This window comes from Miscanthus floridulus, chromosome 11 (genome assembly GCF_019320115.1).
Source record: "Miscanthus floridulus cultivar M001 chromosome 11, ASM1932011v1, whole genome shotgun sequence".
NCBI classification, from domain to species: Eukaryota; Viridiplantae; Streptophyta; class Magnoliopsida; order Poales; family Poaceae; genus Miscanthus; species Miscanthus floridulus.
In genome coordinates, this window is record NC_089590.1 from 26,550,573 (window position 1) to 26,576,150 (window position 25,578).

The following is a 25,578-nucleotide window of genomic DNA, read 5'->3' on the forward strand; positions in this document are numbered from 1 at the left end:
TGACGAGGCTCAAGTGGTAGCTCATTTTGGTACGTTTGGACATTGTGCTAATCTTGATGCAAGATAGGTGCACGGTTTGCGTCGAACGTACCATAGGATAGGAAATCATTTTGGATGCACGCAATGGAACCCCTAGGTGACGTGGGTCATGTGGAATGTCACTTCTTTCCGTTTAGAGATAGTGCTAATCTTGACGCAAGATAGGTGCACGGTTTGCGTCGAGCGTAACATAGGCTCGGAAATCATTTTGCATGCACCCGATGGAGCTCCTTGGTGACGTGGGTCATGTGGAATCTCTCTTCTTTTTATTTGGAGGTAGCGTTAGCGTCGGTGCAAGATAGTTGCATGGTTTGCACTAGACATACCATTGGCTCAGAAATCATTTTGGTCGCACCCGATGGTACCACTAGGTGACGAGCCTCAAGTGGAAGCTCATTTCGGTACGTTTGGACATAGTGCTAATCTTGACGCAAGATAGGTGCACGGTTTGCGTCGAACGTACCATAGGCTAGGAAATCATTTTGGATGCACCCAATGGAACTCCTAGGTGATGTGTGTTATGTGGAATCTCACTTCTTTCTGTTTGGAGACAGTGTTTGTGTCGGAGCAAGCTAGGTGCATGGTTTGCGCTAGACGTACCATAGGCTCTGAGATCGTTTTGGACGCACCCGATGGTACCACTAGGTGACGAGGCTCAAGTGGAAGCTCATTTCGGTACAGTTGGAGATAGTGCTAATCTTGACGCAAGATAGGTGCACGATTTGCATCGAACGTACCATAGGCTAGGAAATCATTTAGGATGCACCCAATGGAACTCAAAGGTGACATGGGTTATGTGGAATCTCACTTCTTTCCATTTGGAGGTAGTGTTAGCGTCGGTGCAAGATAGGTGCATGGTTTGCACTAGATGTACCATAGGCTTAGAAATCATTTTGGTCGCACCCGATGGTACCACAAGGTGACGAGGCTCGAGTGGAAGCTCATTTCGGTACATTTGGAGATAGTCCTAATCGTAATGCAAGATAGGTGCACGGTTTGCGTCGAACGTACCATAGGCTAGGAAATCATTTTGGATGCACCTAATGGAACTCCTAGGTGATGTGGGTTATGTGGAATCTCACTTCTTTCCGTTTGGAGACTGTGTTAGTGTCGGTGCAAGATAGGTGCATGGTTTGCGCTAGACGTACCATAGGCTCTGAGATCGTTTTGGACGCAACCGATGGTACCACTAGGTGACAAGTCTCAAGTGGAAGCTCGTTTCATTCCGTTTAGAGATAGTGTTAATCTTGACGCAAGATAGGTGCACAGTATCCGTTGAACGTAACATAGGCTTGAAAATCATTTTGCATGCACCCGATGGAGCTCCTTGGTGACGTGGGTCATGTGGAATCTCTCTTCTTTCTATTTGGAGGTAGTGTTAGCGTTGGTACAAGATAGCTGCTTGGTTTGTACTAGACGTACCGTAGGCTCAAAAATCGTTTTGGTCGCACCCGATGGTACCACTAGGTGACGAGGCTCAAGTGGAAGCTCATTTCGGTACGTTTGGAGATAGTGTTTGATGAGGACATCCCTTCCATTGATACAACCACACCTGCTGCACAACAAGGTCCGATGACAAGAGCTCGAGCACAACAACTTAATTATCAGGTAAAGTCGTTCCTCGCTGTTCATACAAACTCGTCTCAGAATTGGATGCTACTAAATCATGGTGATGATTGTCTTATTCTTAGGAATGTTGGTCAAGACCCCATTGCCTCATGTTTAGACCCCATGATGAGGATGGAGCAGCCGAACAAGTGGGAATCATCATTAATGGGGCGCTCAGCTCATCTCGAGACAGCAGGAAACACTCCATCAAAAGTACCATAACTCCTTGATACGAGATCCAATGAAGCTGGTTTTTGACTTGTTGGAAAGAGCGCGTCGTCCTCTTTCACATGGGTCCAACCCCACTATCAGAATCTACCGAATCTGTGCGCAGCAAGCCAAAGGACGCACAGACCTACAGCCCATTGAGGGACGCCCAGATTAGGGTTTCCCACTCCCCCTTGTGCTCTCCTCCTTATAAATAGAGCCAGCAGCCATCAGAATGAGGTTGGGTTTTGTTTAGATGCAAGATAGCTGCTGCTTCTTCCTTGTAAACGCGTGTGTCGACTAGACCACCCGATTTGCTTGTTTCAAGACCCCAACTTGTGATTCAGATTCGGCCTTTGGCTTAAATCCGTGAGTTATTTGCTTGTTCATCTTGTTCTTGCTTGTTCTCGGTTGCTTGCAGGTTCATGGTGTTCTTGGCACGGCAAGAACATCACAATCGGAGCCGGTGTACCTGTTGCTAAGGCGCAGCAACCTTGTGGTCGTTGTAGTCGGACAGCCAACGTCGAATCCACCCCAAATCGAGTTTATCCACACTCACCAAAAGATCAGGAACAACCCCTTGTCCCATCATGTGGTAATCAGAGCAAGGTTCTTTGGTGAGTGATTTACCGTTCATTACTTTACCTATAGTCCAGAAATATAAAAATAGGATAGAACTGAAATTCCAAACACAAGTTTGAGCCTTGCTGATCTGCTTAGTTCTTTGCTTGTTGAGTTTGTGGTTTACATCGTGGTGTCAAGTGCTGGTTCTTAGGTTCTAATCCTTTAGAGTTTCGAGTTCTTGTCATGTTTCAGTCACCACACAATCCGTTGTTGCCTTTCCCCCCACTTCAGCCGCTGCAATCTCCACCAATACCACCACAACCAGCAGCAAAAGCACCGCTGTTTTTCTCGACCTTTTCGCTGAAACCCTCACCACCATCACCTTCAGCCGTGCCTACACAAACACTACCTTATGCACCTGTCGTTTTGGTGCAAATCTGAGTACACTCAGTTCTGAAAATAAGAGAGTTCAAATTGCATATTTGTACTACTTGTTGCAATCCTTATCCCTAGTAAAAGAAAGTCTATGCTACTTGCTGCATTCTTGTTATAATCATATTGCAAAAGTTCAGTTTGTGCTACTTGTCGAAAAGAAAAGAAAAGAAAAGAAAAGAAAAGAAAAGAAAAGAAAAAGAAAATAGAAAAGAAAAAGAAAGGAAAAGGAGGAAAGAAAGAAAGAAAGAAAAAAAAGAAGGGTTAAGTTGATGCTATTTACTCTCATCATTTCCATTGTTTGCTACTGTCCGGTGACAACATTTGTGTCTAGGCTCGCGTCTCTAGCACGGGTTAGCCTAGGACCAGCACGGTACTATCTTTGAACACTTATTCAACTTGCATTGACTAACGTGGTTCCAGCTGTACCTTGATTTTTTTTAAGCCACCTACAGCTCCACAAATTATCTACAACGTCACAGGGTTCTACTTGCTACTACTTGTGTTGTTCTTGTCGTCGCCAACACCATCTGCATAGCAAGGTAAGGACTTGTAAGAACTCGGTTGCACATGCTGAGAGAATGAAAATTGTTGCCACCTAATTCAGTTAGTTGGTAGGACATATTTTCTTGTGATTCCCTTGCTACATACTAACCATGGCAGGAGAAGGTGAAAGGGCCCCTCCACAATCACCTCGATCAAAAGCCTTGCTGCAACACTTTGAACGCAAAGTGAGGCTCCATGCTGAACACCTTGATGAGGATGTTCGTGTCACCAATGAGCGCCTTGGTCAATTGGAGACGGCTCAGATTGAGACCAACACCAAGTTGGCTTCCTTGGAAGGCACTCTTGGTTCTGTTAATACATCTCTTGTAGGTGTCTTGGAGCGATTGGAGAGGATGGAACAGAATCGCTGTGATGGTTTCGAACGACGCAATCACAACAACAACAACACCATGGGCAGTGCTGCTGGTCATGATGAAGAAGAATATGCAGCGGACACTGAGCTTGATGAGGAGCTGAATGGTCATCGACGCATCGAACAACATCGCCGCCGCCATGAGACAGGTCCTCGCCGACCACGGCAAGAGGTACGTGCCGATGACTCATTTGGCAAGATTAAATTCACCATACCTGCTTTTGATGGGAGGTATAATCCTGATATGTACCTTAGTTGGGAATTAGCTGTTGATCAGAAATTTACTTGCCATGATTTCCCTGAGGACAAACGTGTTAGGGCTGCAACTAGTGAGTTTACTGACTTTGCCTCTGTTTGGTGGTCTGAATACCATCGTAAGAACCCAAATAACACACCAACTTGGGATGCTTTGAAACGGGTCATGCGGGCCAGATTTGTTCCTTCTTATTATTCCCGTGATCTTTTACATAAGTTGCAACAATTGAGGCAAGGATCCAAATCTGTAGAAGAATACTATCAAGAGCTACAAATGGGTATGCTTCGTTGCAGGCTAGAGGAAAATGAGGATGGTGCCATAGCTAGATTTATGGGTGGGCTGAACCGGGAGATTCAGGATATTCTAGCTTATAAGGAATATAATTCTGTCAATCGTTTATTTCACCTTGCTTGTAAAGCTGAACGAGAAGTGCAGGGACGACGAGCTAGCATGAGGGCTAACATTCCTGCAGGTCGTGCTAGCCCATGGACACCCTCCAATGCTGCTGCACCGTCAACGCGTGCACCCCCACAATCTTCCTCGACCATCAAGCCACGCTCCTCTACAACAAATTCTGTACCATGCCCAAGTGAACCAACTAGAGGAGCAACGGCTACATCTGCCAAGAGTTCATCCTCGGTGGTATCCACGGGGAGAACAAGGGATATTCAGTGCCTACGCTGCAAAGGATATGGCCACGTACGCAAGGACTGCCCAAGCACACGTGTGATGGTTGTGCGAGCTGATGGTGGGTATTCCTCTGCTAGTGATTTTGATGAAGAAACATATGCTTTGCTTGCTGCTAACAATGTAGCGGAAGGAGATGATTTCCAACAAGACGAAGAGCACATTGGGGCTGAAGCTGCTGAGCACTATGAGAGCCTCGTGGTGCAGCGGGTGCTAAGTGCCCAAATGGAGAGGGCTGAGCAAAATCAGCGCCACACTTTGTTTCAAACCAAGTGTGTGATCAAGGAACGCTCTTGCCGTGTGATCATAGATGGAGGAAGCTGCAACAACTTGGCAAGTGCTGAAATGGTGAAGAAGCTTTTGTTGAGCACAAAACCACACCCGCAGCCTTACTACATTCAGTGGCTTAACAGCAGCGGCAAGGTGAAGGTAACACGATTGGTAAGGGTAGAGTTTGCCATTGGTTCTTATCATGATTCCATTGACTGCGATGTTGTGCCTATGCAAGCATGCTCTATGTTGTTAGGTAGACCATGGCAGTTTGATAAAGATTCCTTGCACTTTGGTAAAACAAATCAATACTCTTTTGTGCATAATGACAAGAAGATTGTGTTGCACCCCATGTCCCCTGAGGCTATTCTAAGAGATGAACTTGCTAGAGCTAGCAAACTTAAGAATCAGGCTGTTGCTAGTGAAAATCAGATTGTCGCTAATGAACTTGAGAAACATAAGAAGAAGTCTAGCAAATCTGTTCATCATAATAAAAATGAGATCAAGCTGAAAGGCTCTTGTTACTTTGCCACCAAATCTGATTTGGATGAGATTGATGCTAGTACTACTGTTTGCTATGCTTTGGTTTGCAAAGAAACTTTATTTTCACTCGAAGATACATCTATTTCTTTGCCTCCTGCTGTCACTAATCTTTTGCAGGAGTATGCCGATGTTTTTCCAAAGGAGGTACCACCGGGGCTGCCACCAATTCGAGGGATTGAACACCAGATTGACCTCATCCCTGGGGCTTCCTTGCCTAATCGTGCGCCGTATAGGACCAACCCGGATGAGACAAAAGAGATTCAGAGACAAGTACAAGAATTGCTCAACAAAGGTTATGTGCGTGAGTCTCTTAGCCCTTGTGCCGTTCCCGTGCTTTTAGTTCCTAAGAAGGATGGATCATGGCGCATGTGTGTTGATTGTAGAGCGATAAACAACATCACAATCAGATATCGTCATCCTATTCCAAGGTTAGATGATATGCTTGATGAATTGAGTGGCTCAATTGTGTTCTCTAAAATTGATTTGCGTAGTGGTTACCACCAAATTCGTATGAAGCTAGGAGATGAATGGAAAACAGCGTTTAAAACTAAGTTTGGTTTATATGAATGGCTTGTCATGCCCTTTGGATTGACTAATGCACCCAGCACTTTCATGAGATTAATGAACGAGGTTTTACGCTCTTTTATTGGCAGATTCGTGGTGGTATACTTTGATGACATCTTGATATATAGTAGATCATTAGAGGAACATCTTGATCATTTGCGTGCCGTTTTCAATGCTCTACGGGATGCACACTTGTTTGGCAATCTTGAGAAGTGCACCTTTTGCACAGATCGAGTTTCTTTTCTTGGATATGTTGTGACACCGCAGGGAATCGAAGTTGATCAAGCCAAGGTTGAGGCCATACACAGCTGGCCTGTTCCCTGCACGGTCACACAAGTGCGGAGTTTTCTAGGACTTGCTAGTTTCTACCGTCGATTTGTGAAGGACTTCAGCACCATTGCAGCCCCGCTGCATGAACTCACCAAGAAGGGTGCAACCTTCACTTGGGCTGCAACCCAACAGGATGCTTTCAACACGCTCAAAGATAAGTTAACTCATGCACCTTTACTCCAACTTCCTGATTTCAACAAAACCTTTGAGCTTGAATGTGATGCTAGTGGAATTGGGTTGGGTGGTGTGCTGTTACAAGAGGGGAAACCTGTGGCGTATTTCAGTGAAAAGTTGAGTGGCCCTAGTTTGAACTATTCTACTTATGATAAGGAATTGCTTGCTCTAGTTCGGACTTTGGAAACATGGCAGCATTATTTGTGGCCCAAAGAGTTTGTCATACATTCTGATCATGAATCTTTGAAACACATCCGTAGTCAAGCAAAACTGAACCGTAGACATGCCAAGTGGGTTGAATTCATCGAGTCCTTTCCTTATGTCATCAAACACAAAAAGGGGAAGGAAAATATAATTGCTGATGCTTTGTCTAGACGTTACACCATGCTTTCACAACTTGACTTTAAAATCTTTGGTTTGGAAACTATTAAGGAACAATATGCACATGACAATGATTTCAAAGATGTATTGCTGAATTGCCAAGAGGGGAAAACATGGAACAGATTCATCCTTACCGACGGGTTTGTCTTTAGAGCTAACAAGCTATGCATTCCAGCTAGCTCTGTGCGTTTGTTATTGTTGCAGGAAGCGCATGGAGGAGGACTCATGGGACATTTTGGTGTGAAAAAGACAGAGGACATCCTTGCTGGTCATTTCTTTTGGCCCAAGATGAGGAGAGACGTGGAGAGGTTCGTTGCTCGCTGCACAACATGCCAGAAAGCTAAGTCACACCTTAATCCTCATGGTTTATACATGCCTCTTCCTGTTCCAAGTGCACCGTGGGAAGATATTTCAATGGACTTTGTTTTAGGACTGCCTAGAACAAAGAAGGGGAGGGATAGTGTGTTTGTTGTTGTGGACAGATTTTCTAAAATGGCACATTTCATACCATGTCATAAGAGCGATGATGCTACACATGTTGCTGATTTGTTCTTTCGTGAGATTGTTCGATTGCACGGTGTGCCTAACACCATTGTTTCTGATCGGGATGCAAAATTTCTTAGTCATTTTTGGAGAACTTTGTGGGCTAAGCTAGGGACTAAGCTTTTATTTTCCACTACTTGTCATCCCCAAACTGATGGACAAACTGAGGTTGTCAATAGAACATTATCTACTTTGCTTAGGGCTGTTTTGAAAAAGAACATAAAAATGTGGGAAGAGTGCTTGCCTCATGTTGAGTTTGCTTATAATCGTTCACAGCATTCTACCACTAAGAAAAGCCCTTTTGAGATTGTTTATGGGTTTGTGCCACGTGCTCCTATTGATTTGTTACCTCTTCCGACCTCGGAGCGAGTGAACTTTGATGCTAAACAACGTGCTGAACTGATCTTAAAATTGCATGAAACCACTAAAGAGAAAATAGAGTGCATGAATGCAAAGTATAAACTAGCTGGTAGCAAAGGGAAGAAACATGTCATTTTTGAACCTGGTGATCTAGTTTGGCTCCATTTGAGAAAAGATAGGTTCCCTGATTTGCGAAAGTCTAAGTTGCTGCCTAGAGCCGATGGTCCTTTTAAAGTGTTAGAAAGGATTAATGATAATGCGTACAAACTTGAGCTACCTGCAGCTTTTGGGGTTAGCCCCACTTTTAACATTGCAGATTTGAAACCATATTTGGGAGAAGAGGATGAACTAGAGTCGAGGACGACTCAAATGCAAGAAGGGGAGGATGATGAGGACATCCCTTCCATTGATACAACCACACCTGCTGCACAACAAGGTCCGATGACAAGAGCTCGAGCACAACAACTTAATTATCAGGTAAAGTCGTTCCTCGCTGTTCATACAAACTCGTCTCAGAATTGGATGCTACTAAATCATGGTGATGATTGTCTTATTCTTAGGAATGTTGGTCAAGACCCCATTGCCTCATGTTTAGACCCCATGATGAGGATGGAGCAGCCGAACAAGTGGGAATCATCATTAATGGGGCGCTCAGCTCATCTCGAGACAGCAGGAAACACTCCATCAAAAGTACCATAACTCCTTGATACGAGATCCAATGAAGCTGGTTTTTGACTTGTTGGAAAGAGCGCGTCGTCCTCTTTCACATGGGTCCAACCCCACTATCAGAATCTACCGAATCTGTGCGCAGCAAGCCAAAGGACGCACAGACCTACAGCCCATTGAGGGACGCCTAGATTAGGGTTTCCCACTCCCCCTTGTGCTCTCCTCCTTATAAATAGAGCCAGCAGCCATCAGAATGAGGTTGGGTTTTGTTTAGATGCAAGATAGCTGCTGCTTCTTCCTTGTAAACGCGTGTGTCGACTAGACCACCCGATTTGCTTGTTTCAAGACCCCAACTTGTGATTCAGATTCGGCCTTTGGCTTAAATCCGTGAGTTATTTGCTTGTTCATCTTGTTCTTGCTTGTTCTCGGTTGCTTGCAGGTTCATGGTGTTCTTGGCACGGCAAGAACATCACAATCGGAGCCGGTGTACCTGTTGCTAAGGCGCAGCAACCTTGTGGTCGTTGTAGTCGGACAGCCAACGTCGAATCCACCCCAAATCGAGTTTATCCACACTCACCAAAAGATCAGGAACAACCCCTTGTCCCATCAGTGTTAGCGTCGGTGCTAGATAGGTGCATGGTTTGCACTAGATGGACCATAGGCTCAGAAGTCATTTTGGTCTCACCCGATGGTACCACTAGGTGATGATGCTCAAGTGGAAGCTCATTTCGATACGTTTGGAGATAGTTCTAATCTTGATGCAAGATAGGTGCACGGTTAGCGTCGAACATACCATAGGCTAGGAAATCATTTTTGATGCACCCAATGGACCTCCTTGGTGACGTGGGTCATATGGAATCTTTCTTCTTTCCGTTTGGAGGTAGTGTTAGCGTTGGTGCAAGATAGTTGCATGGTTTGCACAAGACGTACCATAGGCTCAGAAATCATTTTGGTCACACCCGATAGTACCACTAGGTGACGAGGCTCAAGAGGATGCTCATTTCGGTACGTTGGGAGATAGTGCTAATCTTGACGCAAGATAGCTGCACGGTTTGCGTCGAACATACCATAGGCTAGGAAATCATTTTAGATGCACCCAATGGAAATCCTGGGTGATGTGGGTCATGTGGAATCTCACTTCTTTCCTTTCAGAGACAGTGTTAGTGTCGGTGGAAGATAGGTGTGTGGTTTGCGCTAGACGTACCATAGGCTCTGAGATCATTTTGGACAAAACCGATGGTACCACAAGGTGACGAGGCTCAAGTGGAAGATCATTTCGGTCCGTTTAGAGATAGTGCTAATCTTGATGCAAGATAGGTGCACGGTTTGCGTCGAGTGTAACATTAGCTCGAAAATCATTCTGCAAGCACCCGATGGACCTCCTTGGCGACGTGGGTCATGTGGAATCTCTCTTCTTTCTGTTTGGGGGGAGTGTTAGCGTCGGTGCAAGATAGGTGCATGGTTTGCACTAGACGTACCATAGGCTCAGAAATCGTTTTGGCGCACCAGATGGTACCACTAGGTGACGAGGCTCAAGTGCAAGCTCATTTTGGTACGTTTGCCGATAGTGCTAATCTTAACACAAGATTGGTGCACGGTTGGTGTGGAACATACCATAGGCTAGGAAATCATTTTGGATGCACCCAATGGAACTCCTAGGTGAAGTGGGTTATGTGGAATCTCACTTCTTTCGGTTTGGAGACAGTGTTAGTGTCGGTGCAAGATAGGTGCATGGTTTGCGCTAGACGTACCAAAGGCTCTGAGATTGTTTTGGACGCAACCGGTGGTACCACTAGGTGACAAGGCTCAAGTGGAAGCTTGTTTCGGTCCGCTTAGAGATAGTGCTAATCTTGACGCAAGATAGGTGCATGGTTTGCGTCGAACGTAACATAGGCTCGGAAATCATTTTGCATGCACTCGATGGAGCTCCTTGGTGATGTGGGTCATGTGGAATCTCTCTTCTTTCTGTTTGGAGGTAGTGTTAGCGTCAGTGCTAGATAGGTGCATGGTTTGCACTAGATGTACCATAGGCTCAGAAGTCATTTTGGTCGCACCCGATGGTACCACTAGGTGACGGTGCTCAAGTGGAAGCTCATTTCGATATGTTTGGAGATAGTGCTTATCTTGACGCAAGATTGGTGCACGGTTAGCATCGAACGTACCATAGGCTAGGAAATCATTTTGGATGCACCCAATGGACCTCCTTGGTGACTTGGGTCATGTGGAATCTCTCTTCTTTCGGTTTGGAGACAGTGTTAGTATCGGTGCATGGTTTGCACTAGACGTACCATAGGCTCAGAAATCGTTTTGGTCGCACCCGATGGTACCACAAGGTGACGATGCTCAAGTGGAAGCTCATTTCGGTACGTTTGGAGATAGTGCTAATCTTAATGCAAGATAGGTGCATCGTTTGTCCCTAAACCCTAAACCCTAAACCCTAAACCCTAAATCGAGTTTATCCACACTCACCAAAAGATCAGGAACAACCCCTTGTCCCATCAGTGTTTATCTTGACGCAAGATAGGTGCACGGTTTGCGTCGAACATACCATAGGCTAGGAAATCATTTTGGATGCACCCAATGGAACTCCTAGGTGATGTGGGTCATGTGGAATCTCACTTCTTTTCTTTTGGAGACAGTGTTAGTGTCGGTGGAAGATACGTGTATGGTTTGTGCTAGACGTACCATAGGCTCTGAGATCGTTTTGGACGCAACCGATGGTACCACTAGGTCACAAGGCTCAAGTGGAAGCTCGTTTCGGTCCGTTTAGAGATAGTGCTAATCTTGACGCATGATAGGTGCATGGTTTGCGTCGAGCGTAACATAGGCTCAGAAATCATTTTGCATGCACCCGATGGAGCTCCTTGGTGACGTGGGTCATGTGGAATCTCTCTTCTTTTCATTTGGGGGTAGTGTTAGTGTCGGTGCAAGATAAGTGCATGGTTCGCACTAGATGTACCCTAGGCTCAGAAATCATTTTGGTCGCACCTGATGGTACCAGTAGGTGATGAGGCTCAAGTGTAAGCTCATTTTGGTACGTTTGGACATAGTGCTAATCTTGACGCATGATAGGTGCACGGTTTGCGTCGAACGTACCATAGGATAGGAAATCATTTTGGATGCACCCAATGGACCTCCTTGGTGATGTGGGTCATGTGTAATCTCACTTCTTTCCTTTCGGAGATAGTGTTAGTGTCGGTGGAAGAAAGGTGTATGGTTTGCGCTAGACATACCATAGGCTCTGAGATCATTTTGGACGCAACCGATGGTACCACTAGGTGACAAGGCTCATGTAGAAGCTTGTTTCGTTCCGTTTAGAGATAGTGCTAATCTTGACGCAAGATAGGTGCACGGTTTCCGTCGAACGTAACATAGGCTTGGAGATCATTTTGCATGCATCCGATGGAGCTCCTTGGTGACGTGGGTCATGTGGAATCTCTCTTCTTTCTGTTTGGAGGTAGTGTTAGCGTCGGTGCAAGATAGGTGCATGGTTTGCACTAGACGTACCATAGGCTCAAAAATCGTTTTGGTCGCACCCGATGATACCACTAGGTGACGAGGCTCAAGTGGTAGCTCATTTCGGTACGTTTGAACATTGTGCTAATCTTGATGCAAGATAGGTGCACGGTTTGCGTCAAACATACCATAGGATAGGAAATCATTTTGGATGCACCCAATGGAACCCCTAGGTGACGTGGGTCATGTGGAATGTCACTTCTTTCCGTTTAGAGATAGTGCTAATCTTGACGCAAGATAGGTGCACGGTTTGTGTCGAGCGTAACATAGGCTCGGAAATCATTTTGCATGCACCCGTTGGAGCTCCTTGGTGACGTGGGTCATGTGGAATCTCTCTTGTTTCTGTTTGGAGGTAGTGTTAGTGTCGGTGCAAGATAGGTGCATGGTTTGCACTAGACGTACCATAGTCACAGAAATCGTTTTGGTCGCACCCGATTAGGTGACGAGTCTCAAGTGGAAGCTCATTTCGGTATGTTTGGACATAGTGCTAATCTTGACACAAGATAGGTGCACGGTTTGCGTCGAACGTAACATAGGCTAGGAAATCATTTTGGATGCACCCAATGGAACTCCTAGGTGACGTGGGTTATGTGGAATCTTACTTCTTTCTCTTTGGATGTAGTGTTAGCGTCGGTGCAAGATAGGTGCATGGTTTGCACTAGACGTACCATAGGCTCATAAATCATTTTGGTCGCACCCGATGGTACCACTAGGTGACGAGGCTCAAGTGGTAGCTCATTTCAGTACGTTTGAACATTGTGCTAATCTTGATGCAAGATAGGTGCACGATTTGCGTCGAACGTACCATAGGATAGGAAATCATTTTGGATGCACCCAATGGAACCCCTAGGTGACGTGGGTCATGTGGAATGTCACTTCTTTCCGTTTAGAGATAGTGCTAATCTTGACGCAAGATAGGTGCACGGTTTGTGTCGAGCGTAACATAGGCTCGGAAATCATTTTGCATGCACCCGTTGCAGCTCCTTGGTGACGTGGGTAATGTGGAATCTCTCTTGTTTCTGTTTGGAGGTAGTGTTAGCGTCGGTGCAAGATAGGTGCATGGTTTGCACTAGACATACCATAGGCACAGAAATCGTTTTGGTCGCACCCGATGGTACCACTAGGTGATGAGTCTCAAGTGGAAGCTCATTTTGGTATGTTTGGAAATAGTGCTAATCTTGACGCAAGATAGGTACATGGTTTGCGTCGAACGTACCATAGGCTAGGAAATCATTTTGGATGCACCCAATGGAACTCCTAGGTGACGTGGGTTATGTGGAATCTCACTTCTTTCCGTTTGGTGACAGTGTTAGTGTCGGAGCAAGCTAGGTGCATGGTTTGCGCTAGACGTACCATAGGCTCTGAGATCGTTTTGGACGCAACCGATGGTACCCCTAGGTGACGAGGCTCAAGTGGAAGCTCGTTTCGGTGCGTTTAAAGATAGTGCTAATCTTGACGCAAGATAGGTGCACGGTTTGCGTCGAACATACCATAGGCTAGGAAATCATTTTGATGCACCCAATGGACCTCCTTGGTGATGTGGGTCATGTGGAATCTCTCGTCTTTATGTTTGGAGGTAGTGTTACCATTGGTGCAAGATAGGTGCCTGGTTTGCACTAGACGTACCATAGGCTCATAAATCATTTTGGTCGCAACCGATGGTACCACTAGGTGACGAGGCTCAAGTGGTACCTCATTTTGGTACATTTGGACATAGTGCTAATCTTGAAACAAGATAGGTGCACGGTTTGCGTCGAACATACCATAGGATAGGAAATCATTTTGGATGCACCCAATGGAACTCCTAGGTGACGTGGGTCATGTGGAATGTCACTTCTTTCCGTTTAGAGATAGTGCTAATCTTGACGCAAGATAGGTGCATGGTTTGCGTCGAGCATAACATAGGCTCGGAAAACATTTTGCATGCACCCGGTGGAGCTCCTTGGTGACGTGGATCATGTGGAATCTCTCTTCTTTTCGTTTGGAGGTAGTGTTAGCATCGGTGCAAGATAGGTGCATGGTTTGCACTAGACGTACCATAGGCTCAAAAATCATTTTGGTCGCACCCGATGGTACCACTAGGTGACGAGCCTCAAGTGGAAGCTCATTTCGGTATGTTTGGACATAGTGCTAATCTTGACGCAAGATAGGTGCATGGTTTGCATCGAACGTACCATAGGATAGGAAATCATTTTGGATGCACCCAATGGAACTCTTAGGTGACGTGGGTTATGTGGAATCTCACTTCTTTCCGTTTAGAGACAGTGTTAGTGTCAGAGCAAGCTAGGTGCATGGTTGGCGCTAGACATACATAGGCTCTGAGATCGTTTTGGACGCAACCGACGGTACCACTAGGTGACGAGGCTCAAGTGGAAGCTCGTTTCGGTCCATTTAGAGATAGTGCTAATCTTGACGCAAGATAAGTGCACGGTTTGCGTCGAACGTACCATAGGCTAGGAAATCATTTTTGATGCACCCAATGGACCAACTTGGTGATGTGGGTCATGTGGAATCTCTCCTCTTTCTGTTTGGAGGTAGTGTTACCATCGGTGCAAGATAGGTGCATGGTTTGCACTAGACGTACCATAGGCCCAGAAATCGTTTTGGTCGCACTAGATGGTACCACTAGGTGACTAGGCTCAAGTGGAAGCTCATTTCCGTACATTTGGAGATTGTGCTAATCTTGACGCAAGATAGGTGCATGGTTTACGTCGAATGTACCATAGGCTAGGAAATCATTTTGGATGCACCCAATGGAACTTCTAGGTGACGTGGGTTATGTGGAATCTCACTTCTTTTCCATTTGGAGACAGTGTTAGTGTCGGTGCAAGATAGGTGCATGGTTTGCACTAGACGTACCATAGGCTCAGAAATCATTTTGCATGCACCCGATGGAGCTCCTTGGTGACGTGGGTCATGTGGAATCTCTCTTCTTTCTGCTTGGAGGTAGTGTTAGCGTTGGTGCAAGATAGGTGCATGGTTTGCACTAGACGTACCATAGGCTCAAAAATCCTTTTGGTCGCACCCGACGGTACCACTAGGTGACGAGGCTCAAGTGGAAGCTCATTTTGGTACGTTTGGACATAGTGCTAATCTTGACGCAAGATAGGTACATGGTTTGCGTCGAACGTACCATAGGCTAGGAAATCATTTTTGATGCACCCAATGGACCTCCTTGGTGACGTGGGTCATGTGGAATCTTTCTTTTTTCTGTTTGGAGGTAGTGTTAGCGTCGGTGCAAGATAGGTGCATGGTTTGCACTAGACGTACCATAGGCTCAGAAATCATTTTGGTCACACCCGATGGTACCACTAGGTGACAAGGCTCAAGTGGAAGCTCATTTCGGTGCATTTGGAGATAGTGCTAATCTTGATGCAAGATAGGTGCACGGTTTGCGTCAAGCGTAACATAGGCTCGAAAATCATTTTGCATGCACCCGATGGAGCTCCTTGGTGATATGGATCATATGGAATCTATCTTCTTTTCGTTTGGAGGTAGTGTTAGCGTCGGTGCAAGATAGCTGCATGGTTTGCACTAGACGTACCATAGGCTCAAAAATCATTTTGGTCGCACCCGATGGTACCACTAGGTGACGATGCTCAAGTGGATGCCCATTTTGGTACGTTTGGAGATAGTGCTAATCTTAACGCAAGATAGGTGCACGGTTTGCGTCGAACGTACCATAGGCTAGGAAATCATTTTGGATGCACCCAATGGACCTCCTTGGTGACGTGGGTCATGTGTAATCTCACTTCTTTCCTTTCGGAGACAGTGTTAGTGTCGCTGGAAGAAAGGTGTATGGTTTGCGCTAGACGTACCATAGGCTCTGAGATCATTTTGGACGCAACCGATGGTACCACTAGGTGACAAGGCTCATGTGGAAGCTTGTTTCGTTCCGTTTAGAGATAGTGCTAATCTTGACGCAAGATAGGTGCACGGTTTCCGTCGAACGTAACATAGGCTTGGAGATCATTTTGCATGCATCCGATGGAGCTCCTTGGTGACGTGGGTCATGTGGAATCTCTCTTCTTTCTATTTGGAGGTAGTGTTAGCGTCGGTGCAAGATAGGTGCATGGTTTGCACTAGACGTACCATAGGCTCATAAATCATTTTGGTCGCACCCGATGATACCACTAGGTGACGAGGCTCAAGTGGTAGCTCATTTCGGTACGTTTGAACATTGTGCTAATCTTGATGCAAGATAGGTGCACGGTTTGCGTCAAACATACCATAGGATAGGAAATCATTTTGGATGCACCCAATGGAACCCCTAGGTAACGTGGGTCATGTGGAATGTCACTTCTTTCCGTTTAGAGATAGTGCTAATCTTGACGCAAGATAGGTGCACGGTTTGTGTCGAGCGTAACATAGGCTCGGAATTCATTTTGCATGCACCCGTTGGAGCTCCTTGGTGACATGGGTCATGTGGAATCTCTCTTGTTTCTGTTTGGAGGTAGTGTTAGCGTCGGTGCAAGATAGGTGCATGGTTTGCACTAGACGTACCATAGTCACAGAAATCGTTTTGGTCGCACTCGATTAGGTGACGAGTCTCAAGTGGAAGCTCATTTCGGTATGTTTGGACATAGTGCTAATCTTGACGCAAGATAGGTGCACGGTTTGCGTCGAACGTAACATAGGCTAGGAAATCATTTTGGATGCACCCAATGGAACTCCTAGGTGACGTGGGTTATGTGGAATCTTACTTCTTTCCGTTTGGAGACAGTGTTAGTGTCGGAGCAAGCTAGGTGCATGGTTTGCGCTAGACGTACCAAAGGGTCAAAAATCATTTTGGTCGCACACGATGGTACCACTAGGTGACGAGGCTCAAGTGGAAGCTCATTTCGGTACGTTTGGAGATAGTGCTAATCTTGACGCAAGATAGGTGCATGGTTTGCGTCGAACATACCATAGGCTAGGAAATCATTTTGGATGCACCCAATGGAACTCCTAGGTGACGTGGGTCATGTGGAATCTCACTTCTTTCCTTTTGGAGACAGTGTTAGTATCGGTGGAAGATAGGTGTATGGTTTGCGCTAGACGTACCATAGGCTTTGAGATCATTTTGGACGCAACCGATGGTACCACTAGGTGACGAGGCTCAAGTGGAAGCTCGTTTCGGTCCGTTTTGAGATAGTGCTAATCTTGACGCAAGATAGGTGCATGGTTTACGAGGCTCAGAAAGCATTTTGCATGCACCCGACGGAGCTCCTTGGTGATGTGGGTCATGTGGAATCTCTCTTCTTTTCATTTTGAGATAGTGTTAGCATCGGTGCAAGATAGGTGCATGGTTTGCTCTAGACATACTATAGGCTCAGAAATCATTTTGGTCGCACCCGATGGTACCACTAGGTGACGAGGCTCAAGTGGTAGCTCATTTCGGTACGTTTGGACATAATGCTAATCTTGATGCAAGATATGTGCACGATTTGCGTCGAACGTACCATAGGCTAGGAAATCATTTTTGATGCACCCAATGGAACTCCTTGGTGATGTAGGTCATGTGGAATCTCTCTTCTTTTCATTTGGAGGTAGTGTTAGCGTCGGTGCAAGATAGGTGCATGGTTTGCTCTAGACGTACTATAGGCTCAGAAATCATTTTGGTCGCACCCGATGGTACCACTAGCTGACGAGGCTCAAGTGGTAGCTCATTTCGGTACGTTTGGACATTGTGCTAATCTTGATGCAAGATAGGTGCACGGTTTGAATCGAACGTACCATAGGATAGGAAATCATTTTGGATGCACGCAATGGAACCCCTAGGTGACGTGGGTCATGTGGAATGTCACTTCTTTCCGTTTAGAGATAGTGCTAATCTTGACGCAAGATAGGTGCACGGTTTGCGTCGAGCGTAACATAGGCTCGGAAATCATTTTGCATGCACCCGATGGAGCTCCTTGGTGACGTGGGTCATGTGGAATCTCTCTTCTTTTTATTTGGAGGTAGCGTTAGCGTCGGTGCAAGATAGTTGCATGGTTTGCACTAGACATACCATTGGCTCAGAAATCGTTTTGGTCGCACCCGATGGTACCACTAGGTGACAAGCCTCAAGTGGAAGCTCATTTCGGTACGTTTGGACATAGTGCTAATCTTGACGCAAGATAAGTGCACGGTTTGCGTCGAACGTACCATAGGCTAGGAAATCATTTTGGATGCACCCAATGGAACTCCTAGGTGATGTGGGTTATGTGGAATCTCACTTCTTTCTGTTTGGAGACAGTGTTTGTGTCGGAGCAAGCTAGGTGCATGGTTTGCGCTAGACGTACCACAGGCTCTGAGATCGTTTTGGATGCACCCGATGGTACCACTAGGTGACGAGGCTCAAGTGGAAGCTCATTTCGGTACAGTTGGAGATAGTGCTAATCTTGACGCAAGATAGGTGCACGATTTGCGTCGAACGTACCATAGGCTAGGAAATCATTTAGGATGCACCCAATGGAACTTAAAGGTGACATGGGTTATGTGGAATCTCACTTCTTTCCATTTGGAGGTAGTGTTAGCGTCGGTGCAAGATAGGTGCATGGTTTGCACTAGATGTACCATAGGCTTAGAATTCATTTTGGTCACACCCGATGGTACCACAAGGTGACGAGGCTCGAGTGGAAGCTCATTTCGGTACGTTTGGAGATAGTCCTAATCATAACGCAAGATAGGTGCACGGTTTGCGTCGAACGTACCATAGGCTAGGAAATCATTTTGGATGCACCTAATGGAACTCCTAGGTGATGTGGGTTATGTGGAATCTCACTTCTTTCCGTTTGGAGACTGTGTTAGTGTCGGTGCAAGATAGGTGCATGGTTTGCGCTAGACGTACCATAGGCTCTGAGATCGTTTTGGACGCAACCGATGGTACCACTAGGTGACAAGTCTCAAGTGGAAGCTCGTTTCATTCCGTTTAGAGATAGTGCTAATCTTGACGCAAGATAGGTGCACAGTTTCCGTTGAACGTAACATAGGCTTGAAAATCATTTTGCATGCACCCGATGGTGCTCCTTGGTGACGTGGGTCATGTGGAATCTCTCTTCTTTCTATTTGGAGGTAGTGTTAGCGTTGGTACAAGATAGCTGCATGGTTTGCACTAGACGTACCGTAGGCTCAAAAATCGTTTTGGTCGCACCCGATGGTACCACTAGGTGACGAGGCTCAAGTGGAAGCTCATTTCGGTACGTTTGGAGATAGTGTTAATCTTGACGCAAGATAGGTGCACGGTTTGCGTCGAACATACCATAGGCTAGGAAATCATTTTGGATGCACCCAATGGAACTCCTAGGTGATGTGGGTCATGTGGAATCTCACTTCTTTTCTTTTGGAGACAGTGTTAGTGTCGGTGGAAGATACGTGTATGGTTTGCGCTAGACGTACCATAGGCTCTGAGATCGTTTTGGACGCAACCGATGGCACCACTAGGTCACAAGGCTCAAGTGGAAGCTCGTTTCGGTCCGTTTAGAGATAGTGCTAATCTTGACGCATGATAGGTGCATGGTTTGCGTCGAGCGTAACATAGGCTCGGAAATCATTTTGCATGCACCCGATGGCGCTCCTTGGTGACGTGGGTCATGTGGAATCTCTCTTCTTTTCATTTGGGGGTAGTGTTAGTGTCGGTGCAAGATAAGTGCATGGTTTGCGCTAGATGTACCCTAGGCTCAGAAATCATTTTGGTCGCACCTGATGGTACCAGTAGGTGATGAGGCTCAAGTGTAAGCTCATTTTGGTACGTTTGGACATAGTGCTAATCTTGACGCATGATAGGTGCACGGTTTGCGTCGAACGTACCATAGGATAGGAAATCATTTTGGATGCACCCAATGGAACTCCTAGGTGATGTGGGTCATGTGGAATGTCACTTCTTTCCATTTGGAGATTGTGTTAGTGTCGGTGGAAGAAAGGTGTATGGTTTGCGCTAGACGTACCATAGGCTCTGAGATCATTTTGGTTGCACCCGATGGTACCACTAGGTGACAAGGCTCATGTGGAAGCTTGTTTCGTTCCGTTTAGAGACAGTGCTAATCTTGACACAAGATAGGTGCACGGTTTCCGTTGAACGTAACATAGGCTTGGAGATCATTTTGCATGCATCCGATGGAGCTCCTTGGTGACGTGGGTCAAGTGGAATCTCTCTTCTTTCTATTTGGATGTTGTGTTAGCGTCGGTGCAAGATAGGTGCATGGTTTGCACTAGACATACCATAGGCTCATAAATCATTTTGGTCGCACCCGATGGTACCACTAGGTGATGAGGCTCAAGTGGTAGCTCATTTCGGTACGTTTGAACATTGTGCTAATCTTGATGCAAGATAGGTGCACGGTTTGCGTCAAACGTACCATAGGATAGGAAATCATTTTGGATGCACCCAATGGAACCCCTAGGTGACGTGGGTCATGTGGAATGTCACTTCTTTCCGTTTAGAGATAGTGCTAATCTTGACGCAAGATAGGTGCACGGTTTGTGTCGAGCGTAACATAGGCTCGGAAATCATTTTGCATGCACCCGTTGGAGCTCCTTGGTGACGTGGGTAATGTGGAATCTCTCTTGTTTCTGTTTGGAGGTAGTGTTAGCGTCGGTGCAAGATAGGTGCATGGTTTGCACTAGACATACCATAGGCACAGAAATCATTTTGGTCGCAACCGATGGTACCACTAGGTGACGAGGCTCAAGTGGTACCTCATTTTGGTACATTTGGACATAGTGCTAATCTTGATACAAGATAGGTGCACGGTTTGCGTCGAACATACCATAGGATAGGAAATCATTTTGGATGCACCCAATGGAACTCCTAGGTGACGTGGGTCATGTGGAATGTCACTTCTTTCCGTTTAGAGATAGTGCTAATCTTGACGCAAGATAGGTGCATGGTTTGCGTCGAGCATAACATAGGCTCGGAAAACATTTTGCATGCACCCGGTGGAGCTCCTTGGTGACGTGGATCATGTGGAATCTCTCTTCTTTTCGTTTGGAGGTAGTGTTAGCATCGGTGCAAGATAGGTGCATGGTTTGCACTAGACGTACCATAGGCTCAAAAATCATTTTGGTCGCACCCGATGGTACCACTAGGTGACGAGCCTCAAGTGGAAGCTCATTTCGGTATGTTTGGACATAGTGCTAATCTTGACGCAAGATAGGTGCATGGTTTGCATCGAACGTACCATAGGATAGGAAATCATTTTGGATGCACCCAATGGAACTCTTAGGTGACGTGGGTTATGTGGAATCTCACTTCTTTCCGTTTAGAGACAGTGTTAGTGTCAGAGCAAGCTAGGTGCATGGTTGGCGCTAGACATACATAGGCTCTGAGATCGTTTTGGACGCAACCGACGGTACCACTAGGTGACGAGGCTCAAGTGGAAGCTCGTTTCGGTCCATTTAGAGATAGTGCTAATCTTGACGCAAGATAAGTGCACGGTTTGCGTCGAACGTACCATAGGCTAGGAAATCATTTTTGATGCACCCAATGGACCAACTTGGTGATGTGGGTCATGTGGAATCTCTCCTCTTTCTGTTTGGAGGTAGTGTTACCATCGGTGCAAGATAGGTGCATGGTTTGCACTAGACGTACCATAGGCCCAGAAATCGTTTTGGTCGCACTAGATGGTACCACTAGGTGACTAGGCTCAAGTGGAAGCTCATTTCCGTACATTTGGAGATTGTGCTAATCTTGACGCAAGATAGGTGCATGGTTTACGTCGAATGTACCATAGGCTAGGAAATCATTTTGGATGCACCCAATGGAACTTCTAGGTGACGTGGGTTATGTGGAATCTCACTTCTTTTCCATTTGGAGACAGTGTTAGTGTCGGTGCAAGATAGGTGCATGGTTTGCACTAGACGTACCATAGGCTCAGAAATCATTTTGCATGCACCCGATGGAGCTCCTTGGTGACGTGGGTCATGTGGAATCTCTCTTCTTTCTGTTTGGAGGTAGTGTTAGCGTTGGTGCAAGATAGGTGCATGGTTTGCACTAGACGTACCATAGGCTCAAAAATCCTTTTGGTCGCACCCGACGGTACCACTAGGTGACGAGGCTCAAGTGGAAGCTCATTTTGGTACATTTGGACATAGTGCTAATCTTGACGCAAGATAGGTACATGGTTTGCGTCGAACGTACCATAGGCTAGGAAATCATTTTTGATGCACCCAATGGACCTCCTTGGTGACGTGGGTCATGTGGAATCTTTCTTTTTTCTGTTTGGAGGTAGTGTTAGCGTCGGTGCAAGATAGGTGCATGGTTTGCACTAGACGTACCATAGGCTCAGAAATCATTTTGGTCACACCCGATGGTACCACTAGGTGACAAGGCTCAAGTGGAAGCTCATTTCGGTGCATTTGGAGATAGTGCTAATCTTGATGCAAGATAGGTGCACGGTTTGCGTCAAGCGTAACATAGGCTCGAAAATCATTTTGCATGCACCCGATGGAGCTCCTTGGTGATATGGATCATATGGAATCTATCTTCTTTTCGTTTGGAGGTAGTGTTAGCGTCGGTGCAAGATAGCTGCATGGTTTGCACTAGACGTACCATAGGCTCAAAAATCATTTTGGTCGCACCCGATGGTACCACTAGGTGACGATGCTCAAGTGGATGCCCATTTTGGTACGTTTGGAGATAGTGCTAATCTTAACGCAAGATAGGTGCACGGTTTGCGTCGAACGTACCATAGGCTAGGAAATCATTTTGGATGCACCCAATGGACCTCCTTGGTGACGTGGGTCATGTGTAATCTCACTTCTTTCCTTTCGGAGACAGTGTTAGTGTCGGTGGAAGAAAGGTGTATGGTTTGCGCTAGACGTACCATAGGCTCTGAGATCATTTTGGACGCAACCGATGGTACCACTAGGTGACAAGGCTCATGTGGAAGCTTGTTTCGTTCCGTTTAGAGATAGTGCTAATCTTGACGCAAGATAGGTGCACGGTTTCCGTCGAACGTAACATAGGCTTGGAGATCATTTTGCATGCATCCGATGGAGCTCCTTGGTGACGTGGGTCATGTGGAATCTCTCTTCTTTCTATTTGGAGGTAGTGTTAGCGTCGGTGCAAGATAGGTGCATGGTTTGCACTAGACGTACCATAGGCTCATAAATCATTTTGGTCGCACCCGATGATACCACTAGGTGACGAGGCTCAAGTGGTAGCTCATTTCGGTACGTTTGAACATTGTGCTAATCTTGATGCAAGATAGGTGCACGGTTTGCGTCAAACATACCATAGGATAGGAAATCATTTTGGATGCACCCAATGGAACCCCTAGGTAACGTGGGTCATGTGGAATGTCACTTCTTTCCGTTTAGAGATAGTGCTAATCTTGACGCAAGATAGGTGCACGGTTTGTGTCGAGCGTAACATAGGCTCGGAATTCATTTTGCATGCACCCGTTGGAGCTCCTTGGTGACATGGGTCATGTGGAATCTCTCTTGTTTCTGTTTGGAGGTAGTGTTAGCGTCGGTGCAAGATAGGTGCATGGTTTGCACTAGACGTACCATAGTCACAGAAATCGTTTTGGTCGCACTCGATTAGGTGACGAGTCTCAAGTGGAAGCTCATTTCGGTATGTTTGGACATAGTGCTAATCTTGACGCAAGATAGGTGCACGGTTTGCGTCGAACGTAACATAGGCTAGGAAATCATTTTGGATGCACCCAATGGAACTCCTAGGTGACGTGGGTTATGTGGAATCTTACTTCTTTCCGTTTGGAGACAGTGTTAGTGTCGGAGCAAGCTAGGTGCATGGTTTGCGCTAGACGTACCAAAGGCTCAAAAATCGTTTTGGTCGCACACGATGGTACCACTAGGTGACGAGGCTCAAGTGGAAGCTCATTTCAGTACGTTTGGAGATAGTGCTAATCTTGACGCAAGATAGGTGCATGGTTTGCGTCGAACATACCATAGGCTAGGAAATCATTTTGGATGCACCCAATGGAACTCCTAGGTGACGTGGGTCATGTGGAATCTCACTTCTTTCCTTTTGGAGACAGTGTTAGTATCGGTGGAAGATAGGTGTATGGTTTGCGCTAGACGTACCATAGGCTTTGAGATCATTTTGGACGCAACCGATGGTACCACTAGGTGACGAGGCTCAAGTGGAAGCTCGTTTCGGTCCGTTTTGATATAGTGCTAATCTTGACGCAAGATAGGTGCATGGTTTACGAGGCTCAGAAAGCATTTTGCATGCACCCGACGGAGCTCCTTGGTGATGTGGGTCATGTGGAATCTCTCTTCTTTTTATTTTGAGATAGTGTTAGCATCGGTGCAAGATAGGTGCATGGTTTGCTCTAGACATACTATAGGCTCAGAAATCATTTTGGTCGCACCCGATGGTACCACTAGGTGACGAGGCTCAAGTGGTAGCTCATTTCGGTACGTTTGGACATAATGCTAATCTTGACGCAAGATATGTGCACGATTTGCGTCGAACGTACCATAGGCTAGGAAATCATTTTTGATGCACCCAATGGAACTCCTTGGTGATGTAGGTCATGTGGAATCTCTCTTCTTTTCATTTGGAGGTAGTGTTAGCGTCGGTGCAAGATAGGTGCATGGTTTGCTCTAGACGTACTATAGGCTCAGAAATCATTTTGGTCGCACCCGATGGTACCACTAGCTGACGAGGCTCAAGTGGTAGCTCATTTCGGTACGTTTGGACATTGTGCTAATCTTGATGCAAGATAGGTGCACGGTTTGCATCGAACGTACCATAGGATAGGAAATCATTTTGGATGCACGCAATGGAACCCCTAGGTGACGTGGGTCATGTGGAATGTCACTTCTTTCCGTTTAGAGATAGTGCTAATCTTGACGCAAGATAGGTGCACGGTTTGCGTCGAGCGTAACATAGGCTCGGAAATCATTTTGCATGCACCCGATGGAGCTCCTTGGTGACGTGGGTCATGTGGAATCTCTCTTCTTTTTATTTGGAGGTAGCGTTAGCGTCGGTGCAAGATAGTTGCATGGTTTGCACTAGACATACCATTGGCTCAGAAATCGTTTTGGTCGCACCCGATGGTACCACTAGGTGACAAGCCTCAAGTGGAAGCTCATTTCGGTACGTTTGGACATAGTGCTAATCTTGACGCAAGATAAGTGCACGGTTTGCGTCGAACGTACCATAGGCTAGGAAATCATTTTGGATGCACCCAATGGAACTCCTAGGTGATGTGGGTTATGTGGAATCTCACTTCTTTCTGTTTGGAGACAGTGTTTGTGTCGGAGCAAGCTAGGTGCATGGTTTGCGCTAGACGTACCATAGGCTCTGAGATCGTTTTGGATGCACCCGATGGTACCACTAGGTGACGAGGCTCAAGTGGAAGCTCATTTCGGTACAGTTGGAGATAGTGCTAATCTTGACGCAAGATAGGTGCACGATTTGCGTCGAACGTACCATAGGCTAGGAAATCATTTAGGATGCACCCAATGGAACTTAAAGGTGACATGGGTTATGTGGAATCTCACTTCTTTCCATTTGGAGGTAGTGTTAGCGTCGGTGCAAGATAGGTGCATGGTTTGCACTAGATGTACCATAGGCTTAGAATTC

The 25,578-nt window shown here is 46.1% G+C and overlaps 1 protein-coding gene across 1 annotated transcript in view; it reads left to right on the forward strand.

Annotated features, from left to right (window-relative positions):
- Positions 1-3,647: 3,647 nt before the first annotated feature.
- The window catches only part of LOC136491724 (uncharacterized), a 38,810-nt gene continuing 16,879 nt past the window's right edge, over positions 3,648-25,578 (forward strand). Inside the window, exon 1 of the mRNA XM_066487976.1 lies at positions 3,648-7,157. Within this exon, the coding sequence (XP_066344073.1) occupies positions 3,750-7,157 (3,408 nt within the window). The 5' untranslated portion in view covers positions 3,648-3,749. The remainder of the gene's footprint in view (positions 7,158-25,578) is intronic.